Consider the following 18641-nt stretch of genomic DNA (forward strand, 5'->3'; position numbering starts at 1 on the left):
GTAAGAAATCCTCTATCATATCACTTTTATAAAATTTCTTTCAAAATAAACAAATCTTTCAACATTACCAAACAATGCAATAAAAGAAAACAACACAACTACACAAAACGAAGTATAAACTAATTTTTCAAATTGCATCATTTCCATTGTCTTACATTGTTCCAAAGGATATCTCACCTCAACTAACCTCAATCTCCGTGAAAGCTGCTTGGATAGACTCCTAGCCAAGTGTAATGCCTAAAAATCAATCTTCTTTCAACTTTTCTCAAAGAATTTCATCCAGTAGCTCCTTCTAAGCTCAAAACACCTTGCATCATTCATGGTTCGTCCAGAGCATTGATTGCCTCGAGTTTCTCCATGAAAATGACTTGAGATCGCAACAGAATCTTAGATAAGAAAAGAAGTGATGGGATTTAAATGAAATCACCCAATATAGAGCAAGAAGAAGGTAGAGTGAATATCTTTCAAAAATCTTAAAAGTATAGAAAGAATGAGAGTGAATAGGAGAGAAATGTAAGTGAAGAAGCGAAATCACGAGATTTTGGCAAGAGATTCTGTCCCATGATAGGGAGAACAGAGAGAGAAGCTTCCCGCTCAAAAGAAAGGAACAAAAAATAGGTTGGAGCTAGAAAAATTCGAAACATAGCTCAGAAAATGAGAGAGAGGCAAGAGAAATGAAAGAGAATGAGAGGAGTGTGGTAGTTGGATGGGAGAAATTGGTTTTAGAACAAATGGTTCAAATTTGGTTGAGAAAGTAGGTTTTTCAATTTGGTTACTGTTCAAAAATGTGATCAAAGAGTAGAGGCACAAGTGGGAGGCCTACATCAAACTTTAGGCCTTTGAATAAAGAAATAGAAAAGTCAAGCCATTTCCAATATTCTATTGCTCTCCACTATCCAATATTTTAATCAGTTTTATTCACCTTATCCTTCCATGTCACCAACCCAAGGGCTCTCTTTTAAGGCCAACTTTTTAGCCCAAAATTTTAAAATGATATTTCTTAGTATAAATTTGCAAGGCATGTTAAATGAATTCATACCAGCAATTTCTTAAAAGATGGCTGAGAGGGCTGTGGAGGTTAAGCTCGAGTTCTTATCTCTCAAAGAAGTCAATGTTAGTGGGGAGAAACTCAAATGGCAGTTGAACCTAATTGATAACCAAAGGAAACAGTTTTATGTAGGTCATGAAAAAGACAAAAGGAGTTGAGAATCTAGGAGGCTCTTGCAACAAAACTCTTGCACTGCTGAGAAATTATGGCATAGGTGTAAATTTTATACACAAGAAACTCTCTTGTGAAATTTTCTCCACTTATGCACCTAATTCAATTAGAGTTAGGTGTCTTCTGTGGAATAGATGTTCTTTTCATACAAATCCATAGTTATGGAGGGTTTAAATATAGTGGAGTATCATAGTAATAGATGGAAAAGTCTCGGAAACCTTATCAGAGGTAGTGAAGCAACCATCCATATACTCGTGAGGGAAAGCCAAGATGTGCCCTTCGAGTCAAAACCCGAACACTCAAATATAGAGTGTTTACAAGACATTTACAGGGTAACCAAGACTAACTAGCCTTTTAACCTGGTTTCCCCCAAAATCCCATAAAGTGACTTTGTACCAAAATATTACAAATCCCTTCAAACATCCTACTTTGTCCCAAGGCTGTCCCACTACATATATAGCCACACTCTACCCTTGCAAAGTGGCCATGCACAATTAGTTAAAAATTCTTTTGTTGCATTTTGCCCCTTTATGCTATCCCATTACATGAATTCTTAGGTGATGGTGTTATGGTCTCTTGAGGGTCCCTCAAGATAATCCCGAGATTAAAATATTGGTGCAAGCATGGAAGCATGATGACAAGTTAGAAGAGGTAGAGACAATGGCACAAGTATGAAGGCAATGGCAATTGATTCATTCATAGAATGGAGTACATATAGGCAACTGCCCATGAGTAGGTGGAATCTAGATCCACAATCATCTCAACAAGAAGACCACCAATGTCTCCTAGAATCTCTCAATCACACACCACACTCCTATATTCACTTAATCACACCTACTGACTGACACATCATTAGTCACACCTACATACACATGTTCACACACTCACTCATGTGATCACACTCACAACCATAGACCTTATGACCCTTGGTATGATCCCATTACATCGATTTGTCCCGACATACCCCCCCACAAATTGATGACCTCACCCTTGGCAGTAGTCCATGGGAACCTCATGGCTTGACCACCTCTAGTGGCAACACACACAATCCACAACCTGGACTCACTCCAGTTGCATCGGCAACTTAAAATGATTAAGAAATGAATTAGGACGATTTTAATTTGGGTTGATGTCACTCCATTGCCTACTTTGTAACCCTGCAAAAAACCCAAGTTAGCATAATACTTCATCTTGTGAAAGCATAGTCTTGTCTGATAACACACACTTGCCAAAAGAATTGGAACAAATCATGCAGTGTTTTAACCACTCAAATGGCTAGTCAAGAGAGCATCAAGCGAAACATCTAATAAACCCACCCATAAAGCTTTTCATGTTTCTTGATCATAGTAGCTTGTCTCCTATTGAAAACGCAAAATCAAACATATGTCTATAGGTTGTGAACAATGGAAGGGCCCCTGCATCTTGACCTTGCACGGTTAGTTCAGACAAGCAACATCCAACAAAATCTCTCATACACTCTGCCTACCATCTATGCAGTCGTAAACCATAGGTTCAACAAAGACCCAATAGTTGAATCTTGCAAAACGGCTAGCTACATACTTCAATTGCCAACACATAGATTCAACCAAACCAAAGAAGAGATGTGACAAAAAAAAAGAAGGCACAACCTTGGTATACCTTCACATTGCTCTGGCCTTGGCCTTACTATAAGAGACTTGGGCCACATTGAGCTCCATCACAAAACACCTTCTGATCTTTTCTTCATATAATTCTCCACTTAAACTTTTTGTGTGATTTACATATAGCAAACCATTGATGGCCAAATCTTCGAAGAAGAGGTATTTTTCTTCCTGCAGGCCTGTCCTCCCTTTTATAAGGTAATATTTCTCCTCTGCTATCTTTAATCGGATTTATTTCCCCTCCAAGGCTTGTAACCTGAACGTGTGCTAGCAGACCATTTAACTCAGATTCACACTTATTTACCTGCTCAGAAGTCGAGCCAACTGCATGCAGCACATTCATGCCAACTTCTCCCAGGTCTGCATATCGCATCTTTTTTACTGATGAAAACCTAGCTTCTTCATCAGCTGATCTCTGCAAACCATCAGAATCTTCCATGTAGTAAAATCCATCATCATCTTTTCCTGAGGTAGTCTCTTTGGCATCATCTGATTCATGTACACGGTTTGCTTTAACTTTTGTACAACATGTAGTCCTATGATTTTGTCAATAAACATGTAAGCAAAGCAGTGAAAGAATGAAGAGAATCCCCCCCCCCCCCCCCCCCCTCTCTACCCCCTCGCTCCCCCCCCCACCCTTACCCCTCGCTCAGCCCCCCACGCCCACCCCCCCTCGCTCAGTTTTTTTTTTAAATTTAAACCCCCGCTTGCAGCTCCGACCTTTAAAAAAAAAAAAAAATCCCAACAGCTCCAACCTCCTGCAATCCCTTCTTTGCCCGCTGCTGCCTCCCCGCCCCCCATAATGAAGGGAACAGGAGGATGAGGACAGGAGACTAGGCGGGAGAGCCTTCAGTCCAAATTTGCATACGCGTGGAGATGGGGAAGGGGAACGGTGACAAGGGGAAAACACAAAAGCAACTCAGTTTGGAGGACTTCAACAAACGCAGCAACCGGAGCGGTTTGACAGTGGACAGCACCGCGGCCCAAAAGAAAGGGGCCCACCCAAAGCCCATGCCGCTCACCACATCCTCGACCTCTATGGTTACCACCACTATTTCACCACCATCATCCGCCTTATCATCTACGCCACCTCTCTCCTCCCCCTCTCCTGCATCATCATCACAGGTCTCCTCTCCAGTAGCCTCACCACTAGCCCCACCAACCACGGCTCCACAGTACTTTCCCCTCGTATCACCTCTACCTCTCAATCAGCCACCCTTCATCACCTCGTCCGGCCTCGCTACTCCTACATACCACTCCCCCGCCCAGATCATGCTGTCCCCACCCTCAGTACAACCTCAGCAGCCTACCTTCATTCCAACCCCTCTCGAGATCCAGTTCCCACCTGGACCAGGACATCTTAGGCCCCCACCAGATGCTTGGGACTCCCTATTGGCTGAGATACACAGCATCCGGGCCCGTCAGGCAAAGCTGACACATTACACCCAGGAGCAAGCCCGATACACCCAAAAGCAGGCCCGCATTATACACGAGCAGGGCACCCTTATCTAGGGACTCAGACATGACATCACACAGCTTTGAGAGGAGCTCGGGACCCTCAGAGAAACGCCTGGAGGGACCCCAGTCACAGAGATGGAGGCCCAGATAGCCACGATACAGGAGGCTATAGCAGAGACGACTAGATGGGTGGACGTGGCAAAACGGGAGCTTGCAAAGGCAACCGTTTCAGCTGCCATACAGGAGCAGCAGCAAAGGGCTTCGAAGGCTCTCAACATCCGGATACGAGGGATCACGCGAGACAGCACCAGCACCACTACGGCGCCCATGGAGGAGGCGATCATGTTTGTGACCACCACAATGGGGGTCCCCGACCATGGCATAGAGGGAGCATGGCGTGTTGGGAGAGATCCCAACCGAGAGCAGCCCCTAGTCATTCGCTTCAGAGATTCACATGCTCGACTAGCGACACTCCGACGCCGAGCTGCTCTACGAGAGCATCCCACCCTGTCCATGGACGAGGATTTGACACCACTACAGATTGAGGAGCGACACGGGGCCTATGAGACTCAGGTTTTCGAGACCCTAGCCTGCACCATTTGGAACTGTAATGGTACCTTATGGTCAGACCCAGGGAACTTCTCAGAGTGTTATACAGGACGAGACATAGTCTTTTACACGGAGACACACTAGAGCCCAGAGCGTCCACTACCAATAGTCAGTGGCTACACATGGGAGTCAGCCTTCAGGGATGAGACGAGGGATACAGGAGGAGTCGAAGGATCAGGCAGGGTCGCAATATTGTACAGGTCTTCCCTCGCTGGAGCCATCTCCATTGAGAGGAAGGACACACACTCCCGATTCATGTGGATCCGGATCCGACGCACAGACACCCGTGACCTTTTCATAGCAATATGCTACTTCTTGCCAGACACATCCCACTTCGCAAGAGTGGCACGAGAGGAGGGTGAGACATCGCCATATGCACCCTTACATCAGGATATCCCAGACCTTTCAGCCCACGGGGAAGTTCTCCTTGTTAGGGACTTCAACGCCAAGATGAGCACGCGCCAAGCACCACTCCTGGACTTCCGAGACGACTCTATCATGCTACCAGACATGGACCTAGATGGATGACCAAGACCTCATCGGACCGACACGGGCCTCTTACACCATATGGACACGCGCTCCTTGATCTCGGCAAGATGCATGATCTCATCATCTACAACGAGCTTGACCTATGGCCCTCCTCAAGTGGTTTTACTGCTTCCCACATGGGGCGGGGGGGGGGGACACTAGTGTAGTAGATTATATCATAAGATCCCCTACCTTAACTTCATGTATCACCGACTTCACTGTAGCACCACTCCCTCCAGGAGCAGATCACACATACCTATTCTTCACTATCGCCACCCCACGCTTAGCCACACCACACACACCACATAGGAAGCACGACACCTACCACGACATACACTTTGATCACACCCTCTCACCGGCCTACTCTGGACGCCTAAACAGACTTCTAACCTACATCGATCACATACCACTCATAGAGGACCGTGCTGCCCCGATTAGTCGCACACTCCACGAGGCTGCCCTCCAAATCTTTCCCCACACCACACGGTCCACTAGACCACCATCTCTTGGTTCTGTACCTTGCAACAACTGGTACAATGCGGAGTGCAAGGCTTATCGCCGATAGCTCCGACTTGAAACCAGATGTCAGCTCCCGAACACACCAGACACGGTACGCAAGTACCAACGTCTTGTACGTGGGAAGAAGCAGGCATTTCTTCGTCGAAATGTGGAGGAGCTGCTGAACATCTTGTACAGCAACAACTCTAAGGATTTTTGGCGGAGATTACTTGAGCGTAGGTCTCCATCACCCCTCACCGACACGAGAGTCTGGCACACGTATGCACACCATCTTTATGATGTCCCACACCAGCCCACTCCAAATCTCATACACACACCTCGCCCCACCACTTGCACATTGTTCATCAGAGGGGGAGTGAAGGACGCGACATTGAAACTGCACAATGGCCGAGCTAAGGATCACGAGGGGCTATGCAGTAAGTTTATCACATATGGGATCGACACGTTAGCCCCAATCCTAGCAAAGCTATTCAATGACATTGTTTGCCTTGGCTTCCCCCGCACTTGGACGCTCAACACCATCACCCCCATCCACAAAGCAGGGGATCCCATGGACCCGAGTAACTACAGGACTATCATGATTGGACATGTGATGTCTAAGATCTATGCCGCTATATTGGATGCGTCGGTCAGCCTGTTCGCAGAGATGAGAGAGCTCAGAGCAAAGGATCAGGCCAGTTTCAGGCGAGGCCATGGGACTATGGATCACATACTCACACTCAGGAGTGTCATTGAGGAGGCCAGATCATAGAAGGAGAGGGTATATTGCTGCTTTGTGCATTTGCGGAAGCCTTTGACACAATACCTCGAGCTCGTCTCATCACACGCCTACAGACACTGGGATTTGATCAGGAGATCATCTGGGCAATCATGGCGCTGTATCTCAGGCCGAGTTCGGATAGGCGCAGATTGGACAAATGAGATCTTGAGTACCATAGGGATCAAACAGGGTTGTCCCTTATCACCGATCCTGTTTGGCCTCTACATCGATGAGCTTGAGACTTTCATGGGGACGTTCGGAGGGACCGGTTGCTCACTTGCCGGGATCATCATCAGGATTCTTCTTTATGCAGTGTGGAAGGGGAGAGTAGGAGCACACCGACACACACTAGCAGGATAAACACAAGAGTGTGGGGATAAAACGTATGTGTGTACCTCCCCTAGCACACAATCAACCTTTTATATGAAAGGATAAGGTTACAACACTAAGTACGGTGTACTTAGTGTACTTAACAAATAAAGTACTAACTGTACTTGGGTGGCCATAGTGCCTTTACAACCTCCCACTTAAAGGCAATATGCCCTCAAGTAAAAATAAATGAGGCTCAACCTATACCCATCAACTGTCGGCAATGTGCAAACCGCTCTGCAGGCAAGCCTTTTGTCAACAGATCTGCTGGATTATCATCTGTGTGAATCTTGACAAGCTGAATCAGCTTATCATCTATCACCTCCCTGATGAAGTGATACTTCACATCAATGTGCTTTGTCTTTGCATGAAAGACAGGATTGTGTGCCAACTGAATAGCACTCTGACTGTCACAATGCAACAATGGAATATCACCTGTAATGCCCAAATCTCCCACTAGCCGAGATAACCATAAGGCCTCCTTGCATGCCTCTGTGGCTGCAATATATTCAGCTTCCGTGGTAGACAAGGCTATGCACTGCTGCATCCTTGACATCCATGACACTGCACCTCCAGTGAATGTATAAACATAACCGGTAGTAGACTTCCGGTTATCGGGATGACCAGCAAAATCTGAATCCACATAACCATGCACCTTTGCATCTCGCTTGCCAAAGCATATGCACAACTCCTGTGTGCCCTTCAGGTATCTCATGATACCTTTCACTGCATTCCAATGCTTCTTGCCTGGATTTGCCATATACCTGCTAACCACTCCCACTGCAAACGCAATATTAGGTCTGGTAGCAACCATGGCATACATGAGACTGCCACAAGCTGAAGCATACGGAATCTTGGCCATTTCAGCTTTATCAGCATCTGAGTGTCTGGGCTGTCCATTGCACTGAGTTTCTCATACGGAGGCAATGGAAAACTAAGGGTCTTCCCCCCCTCCATATGAAACCTGTGCAATACTTTGCCAATATATTCGGTCTGAGACAAATACAACAAACGCTGTCCCCTGTCTCTCCGTATCCGCATTCCCAGTATGTGATTTGCATCACCAAGGTCCTTCATATCAAAGGCCTCATGCAATCTTTTCTTAAGGTCATCAAGCTCCTTAGGAGCTTTACCAGCAATAAGCATGTCATCCACATATAAAATGAGAATGATTAAGCTGCCATTTGCAGCCCTTTTGGTATATAAGTAGTGATCGTCATCACTTCTCCTGAAACCTTGGGACTTCATGAAGGTATCAAATTTCTTATACCATTCCCTTGGTGCCTGTTTCACCGTAAAGGCTCTTTTTAAGCTTGCATACAAGTGACTCCTTGCCCTTGACTGCAAATCCTTCTGGCTGCTGCATGTAGATCTCCTCATGAAGATCACCGTGAAGAAAGGCTGTCTTCACATCCATTTGGCATAATTCCAAATTCTCACATGCAACCAAAGCAAGTACAATCCTGAGTGTGGTCATCTTAACCACTTGAGAAAAGATCTCATCAAAATCGACACCATACTCCTGCTTAAAGCCCTTGGCAACCAACCTGGCTTTATACCTTGGCTTAGCTCCAAGTGTGACATTCAATCTATACACCCACTTGCATGGCAGTAATTTCATGCCCTTAGGCAACTGCACCAATTCCCAAGTACCATTTTTATGGAGACTGTCCATTTCAGACTTCATGGCTAGTTCCCATAGCCTTTTATCATGCATTTGCACGGCTTCCTTGTAACAGGAAGGTTCTCCACAATCTGTAAGCATAATAAAATCTGCTCCTGGAACAAATCTGTCTGGCGGTTTCATTTGTCGAGTGGACCTTCGGACCCATTGGTCTTGCTGTCCAACTTGCTGCTCACCTAAAACAGGTTGCTGTTCTAGTAGATCAGGCTGCAGAATTATGCCTGGGAGGTCTTCCAAAGGTGGCATGTCCCGTAGTACATCTTCCGCCACTGCGGGCTGTCCATTTGGACCTGCTGCAGCATCATGCATTGGCTGATTACGCTGCTGTTGTGGCTGATTCGCAGCCTGCCTGAATTGTACATGCCCGAGTCATCAATGTCAACCTCTGAAGCATCAGAAGGCTTATCTGCTGCCTTAAACATACATGACTCATCAAATAAGACATCATTGCTGCGTATTAGCTTCTTATTCACAGGATCCCATAGGCGGTAACCCATCTCACCACTGTCACCATATCCAAGAAAAATGCATTTAAGAGACTTAGGATCAAGCTTGCTGCGATCTTCTCTGCGTATATGCACGTACGCAGTGCAGCCAAAGACCCTCAAGTGCTTATAGGAAGGAGGTTTTCCTGTCCCAAGCTCCTCTGGCACTCTGCCATCTAGTCTTTTATTTGGTGACCTATTGATGAGGTGTACTGCTGTTTTTACAGCTTCAGCCCAAAATCCATGAGGTAAAGCAGCATGTGACATCATAGAGCGAGACTTTTCCTGTATGGTTCTATTCATACGCTCTGCAGTGCCATTTTGCGCTGGACTGTAAGGAGCAGTGAGTTCTCTTTTAATACCTCTAGCATCACAAAATGCATTGAATGCATTAGACATATACTCCCCACCGTTATCTGACCGCAAAGCCTTCAGTGTTCTGCCTGTTTGGTTCTCAACCATAGCAAGCCATTTCTGGAACACTGGAAAGACATCACTCTTCAATCGAAGAGGATACACCCACACCTTCCTTGTGGAATCATCTATAAATGTGACAAAGTACCGTGCACCTCCAAGTGAAGGACTAGGCATCTCACACACGTCTGTATGCACAAGCTCAAGTTGAGCATCTTTATGTCCTAATCTCCTTTTATGAGGACACTGTAACTGTCTACCATATATGCAGTGCTCACAAAACTTTAAATTAGAAAATTTAAGAGACGGTAAGTAGCCAAGGCGAGCCAATTGCTCCATTCCACTTATGCTCATATGTCCCATCCGGCTATGCCACATAGAAATATTCGGCAGCTCGGTGGCATGAATATCAGCATGATTACATACTTTAGCATGAAGAGTATACATTGTGTCAACCTTAGAGCCTCTGGCAACAACCAGGGCACCTTTGGTGACCTTCCAGAAACCATGACCAAAGCTGGTCACAAAACCTTCGTCATCCAACATGCCAGTAGAAATCAGATTTTTCTTGACTTCGGGTACATGCCTAACATTGTGAAGCATAAGCTGAGTACCATCAGCAAATACAAGCCTGACATCTCTAACACCAACAATACTGCATGCATGATTATCCCCTAGAAAAACGACTCCATTACTGCCTGCTGCATATCTTACAAACAATTCTTTGTAAGGTGTAACATGGAATGAGGCACCTGAGTCAATGATCCAAGAGTGCATGTCTGCAAAATCTCCTGCATGGAGAGAATGAGCATAAATAGAACCTCTCCCTCACTGTCATAACCGTGTGTAGAATGAAGCTCTTCAATCTTCACACTGCTCTTGCCATTGCTTACTGGTACAATTGCTTTTGCATCTGACGCATCAGTGTTTTTGGCTTTGTCTCTCCTATCATTTTTCAGTTTAAAGCACTGCTTTTTGGTATGTCCCTTTTTGCCACAGTAGTAGCACTCAACATCTTTGTTGGAGCGGGACTTGCTCCTCCCTTTTCCCCTTTCCTGAGATTTGCCTCTTTGCTGACTTCTCCCCCTTGCATTTAAGGCATTGTTAGGCTTTACTGCATCTTGAGCTTTCAGCTTCTGCTCTTCTTTGCAAAATCAGCCCTGTGATATCTGAAAAACTTATGAAAGTGTTTGCATTTGTTACAACTGTGGTGAATGTATCCCAACTTTCAGGAAGAGAGATCAAGAGTGCCATACCCTTGGTTTCCTCATCCACCACATATTTTTGATTTGCAAGTTGAGTGACAATTGAATTAAACTCATTGAGATGTGCATCCATGGAGGTCCCTTCCTTCATCTTCAGATTGAAGAACTTGCGCAGCCAATATATCTTTGTGGCTACACTCTGCTGCTCATATGTGTCCTGTAGCTTTTTCCACACACCCCAGGCTGTTTTTTCACCATCCACATTCCAAACAACACTCTCATGGAGTGACAATTCAATTATGGACTTTGCTGACAGATCAGCTAGTGCCCAAGCATCATTCATCAGATGTGCCAGTGGGCTTCACACCTTTGTGTATAATAGGAGCATGAAACTGCCTGAGAATTAGCACATTCAGGACCATCTTTTTCCACATTGGGTAGTTAGCAGCACCCTGCAACTTTTTAATATTGAGAAGAGAAGATTCCGAGGATGAAGCCATTACAATCAGCAAGAAATATAACCCACACTTGGGTGCCTGACTCCCTGCAAACTAAGTGCACAGATGCACTTGTAGTTGTGCTCAAAAGTTAATTCCTGCAATGGAACACAGGACCTGCAACTTTCTCCCACTTAACAGTAAATACTGTCTGTTTCCTGCCTGCTGCAGATCCAGAACAGCAATACTTAATGCATTAATTGATGTTCTGTAGTACAGTACAGCAGTACCTTTATTTGACACAATATATGTCCCTGCTGTAACAGTGAAAACAGCACTATTTTTATGCACTTTAAACTTCAGTAAAGTGACTGTTTACAGTCCAAAAGTTGACTCCGGACAGCACCTGACTGTACTTTCTAGTACAGCAACAGAAATTGACTGTATAACTGTCCAAAACTGTCAGAATTAGACTTTCTCTTGCCTCTATAACTGTGTTACACAGTTTAGAACTTGAATGAGGCAAAAGCCCCTTGACTGGAAGCCAATTTTGAAGATTTTAGTGCATACACCGCTTTCCCAAAGCTCCACTGATCACATAAGGCATCTAGGTGTTTCCCCCAACACTGATATGCATAACAATGTCAAAAGCCCCAATTCATATGCATCTGCCACTGTCCCGTAAGTCATAAAATGCATCAAATCCTTGCACAAATCAACTTTAATCAGGAGGATATACACAAACAAGTGCGTGTATAAGCCAATGCTTGGCTGTGGCTACAAAAGCCCCTTGATTCCGCAATTCAAAAAAAATGAGAATTTCTCTCACATAGGAGGCATAGATCTGCAGATCTACCTCACTGACAATACATCTGACCCACAATGCTCAAGTATGAGCTCAGAAATTGCGCTGGGACAGAAAAGAACTGAAGGCTGAAGGAACCAAAAAAAAAGAAGCGGATGAAGCGGGCTGCTCTACGATGTGTTGCGCATCGTGAACGTCTCCGAGCTCTCCGGCGATGGCGAGGACAAGCACCTGTGGCCACTTGTGGTGCTGATGGCGGAGTTGCTGGCGCCTGTGGCGCTGGTAGCGCCACTGTTGGCGCCTATGGCGCTGGTGGCGCCGCTTCTGCTGGCGCCTATGGCGCTGGTGGCTGCTGGCGTCGCCGGTGGCTTTGGCCGCTGGCGTCGCCGGTGGCTGCTGGCCGCTGGCGTCGCTGGTAGCCTTGGCTGCTGGCGTCGCTGGTTGCCTTGGCAACTGGCGTCGCTGGTAGCCTTGGCAACTGGCGTCGTTGGTTGCCTTGGCAGCGCTAGCAGCTGCTGGCGTCGCTGACGACGTTGGCTGCTAGCTGCTGGTAAGACCCACGTTTGGGCACCCACACGAATAGGCAGCTGCTGGATAGGCGAGGAAGGGGAGAGTGGCTCTGATACCAGTTGTGGAAGGGGAGAGTAGGAGCACACCGACACACACTAGCAGGACAAACACAAGAGTGTGGGGATAAAACGTATGTGTGTACCTCCCCTAGCACACAATCAACCTTTTATATGAAAGGATAAGGTTACAACACTAAGTACGGTGTACTTAGTGTACTTAACAAATAAAGTACTAACTGTACTTAAGTGTACTAACTGTACTTGGGTGGCCATAGTGCCTTTACCCCAACATGCAAATGATGTGGCACTCTTGTCGTCCACACCCGAGGGGCTCCAGCGACACCTGGATGCACTGCATGCTTTTTGTTTATCCCATGATTTGAAGGCCAACCTTGGCGAGACCAAGGTCATGATCTTTAACACCTCTCAAGCAAACATGCAACGGAAGAAGTTTACTTTTACTTTTGGTGGGTCACCAGTTGAGATCGTATCCTCATACACTTACTTGGGGGTCATCTTCTCCGGCCCGATCTTCACGATGAGACCAACGATGCAAGCCAGACTGAGCAGGGGATATGCCTCACTGGCTCGGCTAGAGAGATAGTGCTTCCACTCCCACTTCCAGGACCCTCGGACCAAGGCTCTTCTCTTGGACTCCTTGGTCCGACCAGCTGGTATGTATGGCAGCCCTTGTTGGGGGCCTGACATGTAAGATATAGAGTGGACACAGGTGGAGCGCCTGCAGATCCTTATGCTCTCACGGATGATCCGAGGGAAACCATTTGTACCACATCATATCATTCAGGCCGAGTTTGGTGCTTCTCCACTCCAACTAGATGCAGCCTTTCAGACCATCACATATCTACACCGGGTTAGATCATATGAGGACTGCACATAAGGGAGACAGAGATTGCCATGGTTGGCTCTCGATTCCTCCATGAGGTTGGCAGCAAAGGGAGACGAGCGAGGCTGGTATGCACGAACTCACAGATGGTTTGTAAAGCGACTATTAGGAGGTTGAGTCGGAGGAGCATTTTATTTTCAGGTACCCAGTGTACTACGAGATCCGAGGTCACTACCACTGTCTCTTCAGAGACGGCTTCGGGCCCCATTCCAGATTCCTCGCCTACCCAGATCAGAGATGCCTCGCGGCCTTCATCCACGAGGGGATCCGACACAGAGAGTACTTACTCAGGCAACGAAGCACCACCAAACACCTCTCAAAGCAGGATCACAGAGTTCTTCCCATCGAGTGATATTGATCGTCCAGTCTCTAGCCGCAAACATTACAGAGACCCTGACCAGACGACCGCAGCACGACACACGAGGCATCGAGGGGACACACAGATCACTCTGGGGAACCTTCCGTCACTGTTTAGACCCAGGACACGTCTCAAAAATGTGAATGCCGTCACAATCAGAGATCACTATCCCCTATCCCTAACAGAAATAGTGTTGGAAAAGGTGGCTAGATCAGAGATATACAGCTTCTTGGATGGCTTTCGTGGCTATAACCAAGTGTAAATTTCTCCTCACGACCAATCCAAAACTGCATTTGCTACAGAAAGAAAAATATTTGGCTATAGAGTCATGCCCTTCGACCTATGTAATGCCTCTGCGGCATTCCAGAGAGTCATGTTCATCGCGTTTAAGTCATTGCTGAATAAGTTTCTACAGGTATTCTTGGATGATTTATGTATCCACTCCAACAAGCAAGACCACTTAAAATGTCTTGAAGCAGTTCTAATCAAATGCAGGGAGTATGGCATCTCCCTCAAATCAACAAAATGTCAGCTCATGGTCACCCACGGAGTTGTTTTGGGATACATCGTTTCTCAACATCGAATTGCCCCAGCGACATGGAAAAAATCAAAATCATCATGAAATTGCTACCTCCTACGAATTCCAAAGGTGTACAGATCTTTATGGAACATGCCAACTACTATAGAAGATTTATCTTGCAGTATGCCATGATAGCCAGACCGCTTTACAAATTGTTGGTGGAATTCTTATGAACTGAAGAGTGCGACCAAGCCTTTGAGCTTCTAAAGTGGTGCCTAAGCACATCACCCATCCGTATATCACCCAGTTGGGATATTGATTTTCATGTTTATACTGATGGCTCCAAGTATGCAATTGGGAGTGTGCTTTGTCAAGTTGGTGAACATAAGAAAGACTATCCATTCTACTTTGCCAGTCGACAATTCAATGATGCAAAAATTATCTATACCACCACAAAAAGAGAAGCCTTGGCAATGGTGTATAGTCTTAAGAAATTTTGCCACTATTTATTGGCAAATGATTTTATATTCTACATCGACTATTAAGCATTGCTTTATCTTATGAACCGTCTGTATAAAACAGGAAGAATAACCAGATGGCTCCTCTTGCATCAGAACTCAATTTCAAAATAGTAGTCTGCAAAGGTGTCAAGTTGGGAGAAGAAGCCACTGGAATAAAAGATGACTTGCCAGATGCCACACTATTTCAAATAGATTGGTGTGCAGCTATCATTGAATACTTAATGACAAGAAGAACCCCACTAGAATTACGACGAGTTGAAGCCAAAAAACTCATAATCAAATCTATACCATATCAACTCATAGCCAGCCAACTCTATAAAATGGGAAAAGATCACATCCTACGCAGATGCGTCATGCCACATGAAATCCCACTCGTCATCCATAAAGCGCATAGAGGCATTACAGAAGGACACTTTGCATGGGAAGCAACATTGAGAAAACTGGAATAAAAGATGACTTGCCAGATGCCACACTATTTCAAATAGATGATGTTCTAGATTGGTGTGCAGATATCATTAGATACTTAATGATAAGGAAGAGCCCCGTCAAAATTGCGACCAGTGGAAGCCAAAAAACTCATAATCAAATCTACACCATATCAACTCATAGCCAGCCAACTCTATAAAATGGAAAAAGATAACATCCTATGCAAATACGTCATGCCTCATGAAATCCCACTCATCATCCGTGAATGCATGAAGGCATTGCAGAAGGACACTTTGTAGGGGAAGCAACATTGAGAAAAATACTCTTAGTAGGATATTGGTAGCGAACCCTTTGGACAGATGCTTGCGACTATGTTAAACGATGTGACGTATGCCAAAGAACAGTCAAACCCCAACACAAGGATTTCAACCCCCAAGCGATGGTAGCTGCTTAACAACCATTCGAAAAAAGGAGAATTGACTTTGTGGGACCATACATTTAGCTACAAAGGGAACACAAGCACGCTACATCATTGTGGCCACGGACTACTTCACAAAGTGGACTGAAGCTAAAGCAGTAAGAAAAGCAGACGACGCCAGAAGCACAGCAAAGTTCTTGTATGAAAATGTCATTACATGATTTGAATGCCCCTTTGAAATTATGTCAGATAGAGGAACACATTTCATCAACAAGGTAATCCAAGAACTTTTGTCTGGCTTTATGGTGCTCCACAAAAAAAGCACACCTTGCTATCCCCAAGGCAATGGACAAGCAGAGTCCACCAACAAGATAATATGCATTGTCCTTACCAAAATAGTGGAGCCCAAGAGATCTGACTAGGCAGAAAAGCTGAATGCAGTCTTATGGGCATATTGAACCACATTAAAGGTTGGTATAGGATTTACGCCCTTTCAATTGGTGTATGGCCTTGAAGCAGTGGTCCCACTGGAGTTTGTCATACCAAGCTTACACATAGCAGTGCAAGAACGCATGGGCGACCATGAGTCCCTCAAAGAAAGACTCTATTAATTGGAAAAACATACAAAGACAAAGTTAGTTGCCTACCATGCCATGACAGTAGAAAAACAAAGAAGGCATGGTTTGATAGAAACCTTAAAGATAAAGAGATCAAAGAAGGTGATCTAGTTCTTCTCTACAATGCCAAAGTCCACAAGAGCAAACTGAAATATCTAGTTCAAGAAGCTTATACAGTCAAAAAGAAAAATCCCATTGGAGCTGTGCTATTGAAAACATTGGATGGAGTCCAATATACCACAACAATAAATGGGAGCCAACTAAAGCGCTACTACATCAACATGCAAGCCATCCCTGATAATAATGAAGATTTCGGCGTCCCAAGTCTTCCATAGTTAGTATTAGATTGTATCACGAGCACCTACTCGCATATATACATCTTCGCAAATATAAGTAGCATCCTAGGGCTCAAAGATGATGACTGAGTCCTAGCTGCCCTATGAAATCGTAGCAAAAAAAAGCATATAGTTAGTCCCTACCTAGTTATTAGGTCACGTGCACTCACACACTTTTGCATAGACAAATAGTAGATTGCATCAATAATTGTGCCACACACTTTCATTCCACACTCTCAAAGCAACCACCTCTATCAACTTATGCACTTTCCAAGTGAATCAAAAGATTTCTTAGAGTAAAGGGACCTTCAAAGTTTGTTTGAATGCCTACGATCCTTGGAGGACAATCCTACGATGAGCACATACATCCATAGATTTCTCCATTCTTACCACTCCAGTGATGCACAGGTTGGCAAGTACGGCACCATCACTGTGAATCAGAGTCAACTCAATTACTCTCAGCTCTCCATCCTCCTTCTACCTCTCATCCTCCTCCGACTCCTACCTCTCCATCCTCTTTCACCTCCCCGTCCTCCTTCTATCTCTCCATCCTTTCTCACCTCTCAATCCTCCCTCTCACCTCTCCATCCTCCCTCTTAAACTTCAGATTGTTGTAACTTCAAAGTTACAAGTTAGAAGTTAGAACTTAGTTCATGAGACATGTTGATTGTTGAAGCATTATTCATGGATAATAGATGATACCAGATAGTTCAGTCATCATAGGAATTTAGAATCATAGAAGCATGCATGATGCTTCAAGTATAGATAATTGTATTATCTATATTTTGTACTCTATTGATAATTGTATTATGTATAAAAAATATTTTTTTTTACATAAATTGTACCATATTGCCGTTTCTTCCGTTTTCATTTCTGCGGGAGCCAAAAACTCCGTTTCTCCGGTTTTTCCCATTTCTGTTTCTTTTGTTTCCGTTTCAGATGGCAACTATGGCACCAGGGCTCCAAGGGTCTGAGCCAAAGGTTCTAGGCCCCCCCGTGAGCTACATTGTCTGGGCCATGGGCTCCAGGCCCCCCTCCGTGAGCTGCTATCTACGCCAGGGTCTCCAAACCCCCCCGTGAGCCCTATTGCCTGCGTCAGGGGGTCCAGGCCCCCCCGTGAGCTGCTGTTGCCTGCACCAAGGACCCCAGGCCCTCCCTCGAACTGTTGTACCTACACTAAGGGCCCCCGTGAGATTATAATCGATCACATTTGACAAGGGCACAAGGGGCTGAAGGACCTGATAACTAGCCCTCTCATCATCAGGGATAGCTCACAAAGCTACAAATGAGGTATTGGTCTGCCTCAACAAAATATGCCTTGCACTAATAGAGAGGACCGACAATTGGAGGCCATCAATATGGCTCTAATGGTTTAGAAGGCTCATGTAGACAAAACACTCAATGAATTCAAGAAGCAAGGAGGAAAAATACAGGAGGAATGGAGGAAAGAAAAGGCAAAGCGTGAAGAGTGAGAAAAAGAGAAAAGTGAGAAACCGAGTGAACCAACCTCCAAGACAAGGTACATGCATTAGGGACTGAACTACAACAAATGAGAGACACGCAGGTGACCTCAAAAGGGGGCTGCAAAGCGATGAAGGAACTTAGAGCAGAAAATGCAACCCTCAAGAGAGAGATGGCTGCCATGCAGGCCACAATGAATGGCAAACATGCAGAAATTACACAACAGATTACTTAAGGGAAAGAGGAGATGCTTGAATGGACAGCTGTGGTTAAAAAAGGAGCAGCAGCCCCTAAGAAAGAATTCATTTCTGAGGCTCTCGAGGAAGAGAAAAGGAGGACCAGCAAAGCTTTGAACATGTTGGTAAGAGGCTTGACAGTAG

General features: G+C 45.2%; 1 protein-coding gene across 3 annotated transcripts in view; it reads right to left on the bottom strand.

Annotated features, from left to right (window-relative positions):
- Nucleotides 1-2905: 2905 nt before the first annotated feature.
- LOC147904165 (RNase P Rpr2/Rpp21 subunit domain protein) overlaps nt 2906-18641 on the bottom strand; it is a 109507-nt gene continuing 93771 nt past the window's right edge. For 2 of the 3 annotated variants that reach the window (XM_087371005.1, XM_087370996.1), the window contains exon 6: nt 2906-3348. In XM_087371005.1, the coding sequence (XP_087227131.1) occupies nt 2942-3348 (407 nt within the window). In that variant the 3' untranslated portion in view covers nt 2906-2941. Of the gene's footprint in view, nt 3396-18641 lie in introns of all 3 variants that reach the window. The other variant, XM_087371014.1, reaches the window with a different exon arrangement.

This window comes from Dipteris shenzhenensis, chromosome 3 (assembly GCF_047967505.1).
Source record: "Dipteris shenzhenensis isolate YYH24624 ecotype China chromosome 3, Dip_SZ_1.0, whole genome shotgun sequence".
NCBI classification, from domain to species: domain Eukaryota; kingdom Viridiplantae; phylum Streptophyta; class Polypodiopsida; order Gleicheniales; family Dipteridaceae; genus Dipteris; species Dipteris shenzhenensis.